Source organism: Balaenoptera borealis (assembly GCF_965194805.1).
Source record: "Balaenoptera borealis genome assembly, chromosome: 4".
In the NCBI taxonomy this organism is placed as follows: domain Eukaryota; kingdom Metazoa; phylum Chordata; class Mammalia; order Artiodactyla; family Balaenopteridae; genus Balaenoptera; species Balaenoptera borealis.
In genome coordinates this window covers 30,983,612-30,995,932 of record NC_138861.1, presented here as the reverse complement: position 1 = coordinate 30,995,932, position 12,321 = coordinate 30,983,612, and the positions used below count along the sequence as shown (strand labels likewise).

General features: G+C 37.9%; 1 protein-coding gene across 6 annotated transcripts in view; it reads left to right on the top strand.

Moving 5' to 3' along the window:
* MANBA (mannosidase beta) overlaps positions 1 to 12,321 on the top strand; it is a 119,481-nt gene that overhangs the window by 48,303 nt on the left and 58,857 nt on the right. For all 6 annotated transcript variants that reach the window (XM_082390988.1, XM_082390984.1, XM_082390983.1 and 3 more), the window contains exon 8: positions 4,977 to 5,128. In XM_082390988.1, coding sequence (XP_082247114.1) covers positions 4,977 to 5,128 — 152 coding nt within the window. The remainder of the gene's footprint in view (positions 1 to 4,976; positions 5,129 to 12,321) is intronic.

Genomic DNA, 12,321 nt, shown 5'->3' with positions numbered 1-12,321 from the left:
TTCCCCTGTGAAGCCATCTGGTCCTGGACTTCTGTTTGCTGGACGATTTTTAATCACAGTTTCCATTACAGTGCTTGTGATTGGACTGTTCATATTTTCTATTTCTTCCTGGTTCAGTCTGGGAAGGTTGTGCATTTCTAAGAATTTGTCCATTTCTTCGAGGTTGTCCATTTTATTGGTATAGAGTTGCTTGTAGTAGTCTCTTAGGATGCTTTGTATTTCTGCGGTGTCTGTTGTAACTTCTCCTTTTTCATTTCTAATTTTATTGATTTGAGTCCTCTCCCTCTTTTTCTTAATGAGTCTGGCTAATGGTTTATCAATTTTGTTTATCTTCTCAAAGAACCAGCGTTTAGTTTTATTGATCTTTGCTATTCTTTTCTCTGTTTCTATTTCATGTATTTCTGCTCTGATCTTTATGATTTCTTTCCTTCTGCTAACTTTGGGTTTTGTTTGTTCTTCTTTCTCTAGTTCCTTTAGGTGTAAGGTTAGATTGTTTACTTGAGATTTTTCTTGTTTCTTGAGGTAGCCTTGTATAGCTATAAACTTCCCTCTTAGAACTGCTTTTACTGCATCCCATAGGTTTTGGATTGTCGTGTTTTCATTGTCATTTGTCTCTAGGTATTTTTTGATTTCCTCTTTGATTTCTTCAGTGATCTCTTGGCTATTTAGTAACGTATTGTTTAGCCTCCATGTGTTTGTGATTTTTACATTTTTTCCCCTGTAATTCATTTCTAATCTCATAGCATTGTGGTCAGAAAAGATGCTTGATATAATTTCAGTTTTCTTAAGTTTACTGAGGCTTGATTTGTGACCCAAGATGTGATCTATCCATGCAAATGGAATATCTTTTTCCAACCTCTCACTGTCAGTCTGTATGTGTCCCTAGGTCTGAAGTGGGGCTCTTGTAGACAGCATATATATGGGTCTTGTTTTTGTATCCATTCAGCAAGCCTGTGTCTTTTGGTTGGAGCATTTAATCCATTCACGTTTAAGGTAATTATCGATATGTATGTTCCTATGACCGTTTTCTTATTTGTTTTGGGTTTGTTTTTGTAGATCCTTTTCTTCTCTTGTGTTTCCCACTTAGAGAAGTTCCTTTAGCATTTGTTGTAGAGCTGGTTTGGTGGTGCTGAATTCTCTTAGCTTTTGATTGTCTGTAAAGCTTCTGATTTCTCCATCGAATCTGAATGAGATCCTTGCCGGGTAGAGTAATCTTGGTTGTAGGTTCTTCCCTTTCATCACTGTAAATATATGGTGCCACTCCCTTCTGGCTTGTAGAGTTTCTGCTGAGAAATCAGCTGTTAACCTTATGGGAGTTCCCTTGTATGTTATTTGTCGTTTTTCCCTTGCTGCTTTCAATAATTTTTCTTTGTCTTTAATTTTTGTCAATTTGATTACTGTGTGTCTTGGCATGTTTCTCCTTGGGTTTATCCTGTATGGGACTCGCTGAGCTTCCTGGACTTGGGTGACTATTTCCTTTCCCATGTTAGGTAGTTTTCGACTATAATCTCTTCAAATATTTTCTCTGGTCCTTACTCTCTCTCTTCTCCTTCTGGGACGCCTATAATGCGAATGTTGTTGCGTTTAATGTCCCAGAGGTCTTTTAGGCTGTCTTCATTTCTTTTCATTCTTTTTTCTTTATTCTGTTCCACAGCAGTGAATTCCACCATTCTGTCTTCCAGGTCACTTATCCGTTCTTCTGCCTCAGTTATTCTGCTATTGATTCCTTCTAGTGTAGTTTTCATTTCAGTTACTGTATTGTTCATCTCAGTTTGTTTGTTCTTTCATTCTTCTAGGTCTTTGTTAAACATTTCTTGCATCTTCTTGATCTTTGCCTCCATTCATTTTCCGAGGTCCTGGATCATCTTCACTATCATTATTCTGAATTCTTTTTCTGGAAGGTTGCCTATCTCCACTTCATTTAGTTGTTTTTCTGGGGTTTTATCTTGTTCTGTCATCTGGTACATAGTCCTCTGCCTTTTCATCTTGTCTGTCTTTCTGTGAATGTCGTTTTTGTTCCACAGGCTGCAGGATTGTAGTTCTTCTTGCTTCCCATAATACATTTTTTATCCATATATGTTATTGTAATATAATGCATTGGTTATTTGAAAAATGTTGGCATCTGGAGATTTTTAAATGTTTTCAAATGTTAAACCATTTTAGTATATAAATCACATTCAAATTTGTTAACATCACCACTGATGACTTTCGGGAAGCTCTCAAGCTCATGGTTGTGCGTACAAGTTTTCCTAAATCCTAATTTTTAACTGTTACTTGCCTTGAACTGACAAGACTCACTTCAGTCATTTTCAAGAAAATGTCTACCAAGTCACCAAGTCTGAATAACCATAGTTTGTCTGGCAGTTCTTTCAAGTTAAAAGAACCAGGTTTTATGAACCAGATGTCTAATTCAGCTTACAACTCAAACTGTGGCCTAGATACTTTTCCTTAAGACATCCATTGTGCGTGATGCTTTATTCATAGTTCCTATTTCATCACACAGTCTAGTACAATGATGTGTACTCAAGGTTGGTGTTTAATAGAATTAATAATTTTTATTGCTTTATCAAGGACATCCTGAAGTGAAACTGCCCCCCCGCCCCCCCCAGGTAATGCATGAAAGTGAAGGATACAATGACTACTAGCACACTTCGGAGTCACTGCCTTGATTTTTGCCAAGGCACCAGCAGTGTTACCCACTGTAAAACTCTCTCAGCTGATATGTGTGCTTCTCCAACAAATGCAGTGTGAAAACCAGCCCTGTGAGATACTCTAGTGCTTTGTCATTTCTAGTTTGAAAAACATTATAATAGGATGTAAAACAACATATTACAATGTAATAAAGAATGTTAGCCTTTTGAAGAGTTTATCCATCTAAGTTTAAAATATTCAGTTCCTTTTTCTTTATACTTAGAATGATTGGTCTCAAAATGATACTACAATGTAACTGGCACCATAAATAGTATTTTTAAAATGTTCCATTGCATAAGATACAATAAGATAAATTATTAACATCTACAAAGTGGAGGGCAATATGGCTTTCATCACAATCTCATTTCTTATTTATCATTTCACCGAGTTTCTTTGGAGTAGGTTCCTCCCTTCCTTGAGTCAGAAGACTCTCTGATATGTCAGTTTCATTTTTTTCAGCACTTTTAAATGTAGACAGTGTGGTTGTAGGTGAGAATGTTAGTCTTCTAATCCCATTTTAAGACAACAATTTAAGACAAAAATTAGGAAAAAGTATATTATAAGAAAGTTTTCTTTTAGAATGAGATAAAATATTGTTTAAATGAGTCTCAATTAAAATTAAAATTTGTTTTTATTTGAAAACTTAAGAATATTACATGAAACAAGTTAACAAAATGTACCTAGTCCTTTTGTGTTTCTGTGTAAGTTGCAAGGAAAACTTTGAGATTCAAAATAAGAATTTATCGAACAGTGATGTGGCTACAGAGATTATAGCAGGAATAACCAGCAGCAGCTAGTAAGAGCACAGTAGTACTGAGAACAAATTGAGTTAATCTCTGGAAATGTACCTCTTCATACCCTCAACCTCTGCTAGAGAAGTAGAACACACCAGAATACACAAGCACACATTCCATTAGCTGTCAGAATGACCATGTCATTACACATCACGTAGCTTCTGGAAAATTCCACTGTACACTCAAAAGAGAGTAAGATTGAAAAAGGCAAATGTTGTTTTAGCTTTACTGTGAAAAATAGTTTTGAACTCAGGAACCCCCTTGAAAGGTTCCCAGGGATCTCATATGGTCCCCTGGCCACACTTAAAGAACTGCTGTTCTAGATGTTTGAATCTACCGTCAAGATGTTTTAAAAGTTACATCTCAAAGTAACCATTATTTTTTTACATTTTTGCATCCTAAAGCAGGTGTGGTAATTCCATGTCAAGATCCTCCTCATCCAGGCCTTGTTCCCTGTCTTCTCATAAAGTTAACTCTGATATCTTTTGTCATATCATATTAATTAGGGCAAGGGTCAGAAAGTGGAAGAATGGTGGGCACTTTTATTACATGAAATAAGTTGATTTATTAATTATTTTTAACTAGAGAAGAAATGCATAATCTTGGTTTCAAGACAGGGCTTTGTTGGTATAGAACTGTGTCCCTCAGTATTTGATCCAGTTTATGGCTGGAAAGAATGAAGATTTGGATAGAATGTCAATCTTTTCTATCTAGGGTCTTGCTGCTCACTTCTTAACTGTAGGGAAACCTGGCTGGACTGTCACAGGGACAAAGGTCTCAGCTTCTTCTCACGTAGCAATGATAACACTGGACTGTGTGCTTCCATCTTTTCTTCCAGTTGGAGCACCACTTACATCTCCAGTCTCCATACCAGCACTGTCTCAGACATTGAGTTTGGTGTGATAATTAGCTAGGATTAAATTGCCCATTAAACAAAATGACTTTATAATAATGTGCTATTAAAATTGGAAAGTTGTTAGATTATGAAATACCTTGTACTGTATTTCTTTGATTCTAAGATGCATGTTTTGGCACATTTTAATAACACTGAAATGATTCAAAGATGCATCAGTTTAACTGGTGACATATTTTCCCCACTTTTGTGAAATACTATCAGTTTTTGTTTTAATTTTGAAGTGTTATCTCAAATATATTTCTTTTGACATAATTGCAAATGCCTACATCATGGGGAAGACTACAGTATATTTCACTCTTTAATGGTTTCTGTGTTTTCCTTTTCGAAGAGAAATAACAGGACCTGGCAATAATTTATTTACATATATTTTTTCTAAAATGTGCACTTCCACATTAAGTGCTTCATAGCAGATAGAAAGTTAACACTAATTTATGTTCATGTAAACTGCTCAGAAGTTTACTTTAAAAAAAATCTCTTGTTTATTTTTTTCAGGCTATAGTAAACAACACAGTTTGGTTTTGTCGTATGCTTATGTTTTAAATTTCATATTCATTATTTAATTCTGTTAATAATAGGTTTACTTTAGGACAGTGGAACTTATAGAAGAGCCGATAAAAGGGTCTCATGGTCTGAGTTTCTACTTCAAAATTAATGGACTTCCCATATTTCTGAAAGGCTCGAATTGGATCCCCGCAGATTCATTCCAGGATCGAGTAACCTCTGCCTTGTGAGTTATCTTTTATTTCTTGTTCCTCTTCATATTATCAGTCCCACAGAGCTTAAGAGCTACTCATTTTAACTTTTTTTAGTTCCAGTGGAAGGAACCAAGAGGTAATATATAATTCTAGGATGATGGAAACTTTGGAAAGGATTTTAAAATCATTTATTTAATTCTCATGAGCTATAGGTAGTCTTACAGCTAAACTAAAATGCTGAAATCATCCAACTTTTATAAATTGTTTCTAGAGGAACAAGATAATGACTTATGCACATTTTGGATAGTTAGCCCCTTTGGGGGAAAAAATATGATTAAATTTGGATTTTTTTTTCTTTTCTTTTTTTTTTGAAGAATACCTTTTTTTTTTTTGCACACTTAAAAAAAATGGGAACCCATATTTACCTTTTCATGCTAAGGTATTTGCACATTCTTTCAATTTTACCTTAATAAAGAGAACTAAAGAAATTTTAAAATTCAAAGTGTTTTTCTGAAGCTTTGAGAATAGAACTTAACAAGAAAGTATTTCCTGACTAGGTTTATAAACTACTATCTTTGTAATAGTGAAAATAAGCTTTGTGAAGTGAAAATAAACACATTTACCTTATTTAAATGTACAAACATGCATTGACGTATATTATGTTTAGAATGTAGATGTAGTTGTTAAGTAAACTCTAATTTTGCCAAAAGTTGTAGTAATATCCTTTTACTTCAAAATGTGTATAATGTTTTAAATTTCATATGAAAATGAAATCATTCTTCAGACACAACACAGATAATTTGCTGACTCTTTTCCTTTTCAAATGCTCCTTTCCACTCCTGGCAGGTTGGCAGTGGCTGTACAGCACAGTCGGGTCGATTAGTAAACCTGCCCGTAGGTGCCTTTGCTGGGAGCACAGTGCTCTGGGTGTGTGATCATCCTGTTATTGGCCTTTTTCCTTCCTTTCTGAATGCTGTTCTGGAAATGGAGGGTACCTGCTCTCAAGGTGGCTGCAAATTTCTATACTTACCTGAGGGTTATGTGAATAGAAATTGGAAAAGCAGAAAGGAAGTTTACTAGATAAAGGAGTACTGGACTGGAGGAATTGTAAAAAGGGATGAGAGAGAGCTAGATACTAATATGTAAAATTTGATTTTTATCTTATAGTTTGAAATGGTTATATAAAATAAGCACATACTTTCCAAGGTTTACAGTATTTTTCTACAGGAGTAACTTTAAGACAAAAATTTAGGAGGATTCAAGATGGCGGAGGATTAGGTAGGCGTGGAGTTCATCTCTCTCCACGGATGCATCAGGAATACATCTATAGATGCAACAATTCTCACTGAACACCAGTTGAAAACTAGCAGAAGACCTTGGACAATGGAAAGGACTATAAAGATCCCTGCATAACTGGGTAGGACGGAAAAAAGGAAGAGAGAAGGAGGAGGAGAGGAAGCGGGATGGGACCTGCACCCCGGGGAGAGGGGAGCTGAAGCAGAGGAGAGATTCCCAAATGCGGGGAAACCCCCTCTCTAACGGGGATACCTCCTCTCCGATGGGAAAATCCACTGGGACAGAATGGAAGCATTTGAGGCTGTTGGAAGAGCTTGAAGCTGCTGATCTGTGGCAGACGGAACAGAGTGAGAACTACACAGATGGTCCGTACCTCTGCCCTATGTGCCCGAGACTGGGATGTGTGTTCACAGGTGTGCAAGGGGGCTGGGAGCTGGTGTGTGGGGATTGGAAAAGAGGCCCAGAGTGAGAACTGCTGTTGGTTTTGGGGAGATGGACTGAGGGGATGGGAGGGAAGAAATCCGCAGCAGGGAATGCCTGTGGAGGAAGTCTGGACTGCCTTGGAAGCAGGGCGCTACTGCTGAGTCCCACGCTGGGGGGGAAGCCACTATTGTAACCTCTCTCTCCCCACATGTTGCCGCCTGCCAACGACAATAAAAGAAGCCTGCTCAGGGCTGGGTCTTGTGCGCTGGCTGCTGAGACATAAAAAAGCTCCCTCAGAGCTGGCCCTCACATGCCGGCTGCGGGGCAATTAAAAAAAACCACCACCACCCTCTCAGGGCTGGCCCTAACATGCCTGCTGCCGGGTGCCAGAAAAACCCCAGCCAGGGCTGGCCCTCACGTGCCTTACGCTGGGCGCTGGAAAAGGCCCTCACTAGGGCCATATCTCTTGCACCCATGGCCCCCGGCCTGCCTGTGCATTTGGTGCCACTGGGGCTCCCGTGATCCAAGCAGTCATACCACCTCTGCGCCCGGTCCTCACAGGGCCCAAGAGCTCCAAGGCAGCCTCAGGACCAGACTCCTGCGGGCAGACCACATGCAGAGGTGGGGATAAAACCAAAGCTGTACCCCAGGGACGGGGTGACTAAGGAAGAGGATGGAAAATCTTTCCACTGGCAGCACAAGCTGCAGATTAAATCCCCACGATCAGCTAGGAAGACCCTGCGTCTATGGAACATCTGAGTAGACAATGAGTGTTCCCACAAATGAAAACGGTCCAGCTCTGGCCGCTGTGGACTTTGGGGGCAGCACACGCAGGAACTGGGCCACATCAGAGTCGGAGGGGTCCCCACAGGGCCCACAGCAGGTCCAGAGACCATCCCAGAGGCAGAGGAGGGGCTCCTGGGGAGGCGGAGGAGGGCTGTGGCTCACGGCGTGTGCAAGGACCCTCACAGCGGAGACCCCAGGGAAACATAATTATTACTATTAATTTTATTATGTTTTGATTCATTCTGTTGTTGGTTCTGGCTTCTATTATTTTCCTTTGGTTTCTTTTTCTTTCTTTTTGTGTTTGTTCTTGTTTTAGTTTTTTTTTTTTTATTTAGTCTTTTGGGATCTCTGTGTTTTATAATATATATTTATATTTTTATATATTTCCATTTTTACTTTGCTTTTCTGTTGTTCTGTGTTCTTTTCCCTTATTTTTTTCTTCCTCTTTTTCTTTATTTTTTTTTTTATATTTCCATTTCTATTTTGCTTTTCTGTTCTGTGTTTTTTCCCTTTTTATTTTATTATTATTATTTTTAAAATAATTTTTATCAGTTTCTTCTGTTTCCTTGCTTTATTCTTCAGTGGGCACACTGCTTTGGTTTTGTTTTTAGGTTATGTGTTTTTGTTAGTATTAATCCTAATTGTTTGATTTCATTTTTGAGTTCTGTTTGTCTGGTTGTTCTCTTGCTTTTTGTTTTATTTGTCTCTGTTTTTGTTTCTTTTACGTGTGTGTATATTTCCTTGTTTCTGTTTTTGTTTGTTTGGTTTTGCTTTAAACATTTCTCTGGGGTTTGTTTGTCTTTTTCTTTAATATATTTTCTATTTTATTATTACTTTTTTAGATTTCTGTTTCTATGTTGCTTTTCTGTTCTGTCTTCTTTCCCCTTTCTCTTTCTCTTTTTTTTCTTTTTTAAAATATCGTTTTTTTCAGTTTGTTTTGTTTCCTTGCTTCATTCTTCGGTTGGCACTCTGCTTTGGTTTTGTTTTTTGGTTTTGGGTTTTTGTCGGCTTTCTTCTTAACTGCTTGATTTTGTTCTTGGGTTCTTTTGTTTGTCTGGTTGTTCTCTTGCTATTTGCTTTACTTGGTTCTGTTTTTGTTTCTTTTGTGTGTGTGCATGTTTCCTTGTTTCTGTTTGTTTGAGTTTACTTTTTACCATTTGTCTGGGGGTTTTGTTAGACATTTTTTTCTTTTTTTTAAAACCCCTTTATTGCCGAGACAAGCAACTTGTGGGATGTTGGTCCCTCGACCAGAAGTCGGGCCTGAGGCTCTGGAGTGGGAGCACTGAGTCCAGGATGCTGGACCAGTAGAGAATTCCCAGCCCCAGGGAAGATTAATCTTAGAGAGCTCTCACAGAGGCCTCTATTTGAATCCAAGACCCGGCTTCACCCAACTGCCAGCAGGTCCCAGTGCTGGACATCTCACACCAAACAACAAACAAGACAGGAACACAAACCCACCCATCAGCACACAGACTACCTAAAGTCATATTAACCTCACAGACACCCCAAAACCTACCACCTGACACAGCCCTGCTCATCAGAGGGAAAAGACTCAGCTCCACCCACCAGAACGCAGGCACCAGTCCCTCCCATCAGGAGGCCTACACAAGACATTGGACCAACCCCACCACTGGGGGCAGAGAACAGAAGCAAGAGGAACTACGACCCTGCAGCCTAGGGAAAGGAGACCTCAAATACTGTAAATTAGACAAAATGAGAAGACAGAGAAATATCTTACAGGCAAAGGAGCAAGATAAAAACCCACAAGACCAAATAAATGAAGAGGAAATAGGCAAACTACCTGAAAAAGAATTCAGAGTAATGATAGTAAAGATGATTCAAAATCTTGGAAATATAATAGACAAAATACAAGGAACATTTAACAAGGACCTAAAGAGCAAACAAACAGTAATGAACAACACAATAACTGAAATTAAAAATACTCTAGAAGGAATCAATAGCAGAATAACTGAGGCAAAAGAATGGATAAGTGAGCTGGAAGATAGAATGGTGGAAATAACTGCCACAGAGCAGAATAAAGAAAAAAGAATGAAAAGAATGGAGGACAGTCTCAGAGACCTCTGGGACAACATTAAACGCACCAACATTCGCATTATAGGGGTCCAGGAAGAAGAAAAAAGAAAGGGTCCGAGAAAATATTTGAAGAAATTATAGTTAAAAACTTCCTCAACATGGGAAAGGAAATAGTCAAGTCCAGGAAATGCAGAAAGTCCCATACAGGATAAACCCAAGGAGAAACACGCTGAGACACATATGAATCAAACTAACAACAATTAAACACAAAGAAAAAATATTAAAATCAGCAAGGGAAAAGCAACAAATAATATACAAGGGAATCCCCATAAGGTTAACAGCTGATCTTTCAGCAGAAACTCTACAGGCCAGAAGGGAGTGGCAAGATATATTTAAAGTGATGAAAGGGAAAAACCTACAACCAAGATTACTCTACCCAGCAAGGATCTCATTCAGATTCGATGGAGAAATCAAAAGCTTTACAGACAAGCAAAAGTGAAGAGAATTCAGCACCACCATCCAGCTTTACAACAAATGCTAAAGGAACTTCTCTAGGCAGGAAACACAAGAGAAGGAAAAGACCTACAAAAACAAACCCAAAACAATTAAGAAAATGGTAATAGGAATATACATATCAATAATTACCTTAAATGTAAATGGATTAAACGCCCCAACGAAAAGACACAGACTGGCTGAATGGATACGAAAACAAGATCCGTATATATGCTGTCTACTAGGGACCCACTTCAGACCTAGGGACACATACAGACTGAAAGTGAGGGGATGGAAAAAGACATTACATGCAAATGGAAATTAAAAGAAAGCTGGAGTAGCAATACTCATACCAGACAAAATAGACTTTAAAATAAAGACTATTATAAGAGACAAGGAAGGACACTATATGATCAAGGGATCAATCCAAGAAGAAGATATAACAAATGTAAATATCTATGCATCCAACATAGGAGTACCTCAATACATAAGGCAAATGCTAACAGCCATAAAAGGGGAAATCAACAATAACACAGTAATAGTAGGGTGACTTTAACACCCACTTACACCAATGGACAGATCATCCAAAATGAAAATAAACAAGGAAACACAAGCTTTAAATAAGACATTAGACCAGATGGACTTAATTGCTATTTATAGGACATTCCATCCAAAAACAACAGAATACACTTTCTTCTCAAGTGCACACGGAACATTCTGCAGGATAGATCACATTTTGGGTCACAAATCAAGCCTCGGTAAATTTAAGAAAATTGAAATCATATCAAGCATCTTTTCTGACCACAACATTATGAGACTAGATATCAACGACAGGAGAAGAACTATAAAATATACAAACGCATGGAGGCTAAACAATATGCTACTAAATAACCAAGAGATCACTAAAGAAATCAAAGAGGAAATCAAAAGTACCTAGAAACAAATGATAATGAAAACACGATGACCCAAAACCTATGGGATGCAGCAAAAGCAGTTCTAAGAAGGAAGTTTATAGCAATACAATCCTACCTCAAGAAATAAGAAAAATCTCAAATAAGCAACCTAACCTTACACCTAAAGCAATTAGAGAAGAACAAAAAAACCCCAAAGTTAGCAGAAGGAAAGAAATCATAAAGATCAGATCAGAAATAAAGGAAAAAGAAATGAAGGAAACAATAGCAAAGATCAGTAAAACTAAAAGCGGGTTCTTTGAGAAGATAAACAAAATTGATAAACCATTAGCCAGACTCATCAGGAAAAAAAGGGAGAGGGCTCAAATCAACAGACTTAGAAATGAAAAAGGAGAAGTAACAACTGACACTGCAGAAATACAAAGTGTCATAAAAGACTACTACAAGCAACTCTATGCCAATAAAATGGACAACCTGGATTAAATGGACAAATTCTTAGAAAAGGACAACCTTCCAAGACTGAAACAGGAAGAAATAGAAAACATGAACAGACCAATCACAAGTAATGAAATTGAAACTGTGATTAACAATCTTCCAACAAACAGAAGCCCAGGGCTAGATGGCTTCACAGGCAAATTCTGTCAAACATTTAGAGAAGAGCTAACACCTATCCTCAAACTCTTCCAAAATATAGCAGAGGGAGGAACACTCCCAAACTCATTCTATGAGGCCACCATCCCCCTGATACCAAAACCAGAGAAAGATGTCACAATGAAAGAAAACTACAGGCCAATATCACTGATGAACATAGATGCAAAAATCCTCAACAAAATACTAGCAAACAGAATCCAACAACACATTAAAAGGATCATACACCATGATCAAGTGGGGTTTATCCCAGGAATGCAAGGATTCTTCGACATATGCAAATCAGTCAATGTGATACACCATATTAACAAACTGAAGGATAAAAACCATATGATCATCTCAATAGGGGCAGAAAATAACATTCCATTGTACATATGTGCCACATCTTCTTTATCCATTCATCTGTTGATGGGCATTTAGGTTGCTTCCATGTCCTGGCAATTGTAAATAGTGCTGCAGTGAACATTGTGGTACATGTATCTTTTTGAATTATGGTTTTCTCAGGATATATGCCCAGTAGTGGGATTGCTGGGTCATATGGTAGTTATATTCAGTGCAATCCCTATCAAATTACCAATGGTATTTTTCACAGAACTAGGACAAAAAATTTTACAATTTGTATGGAAATGCAAAAG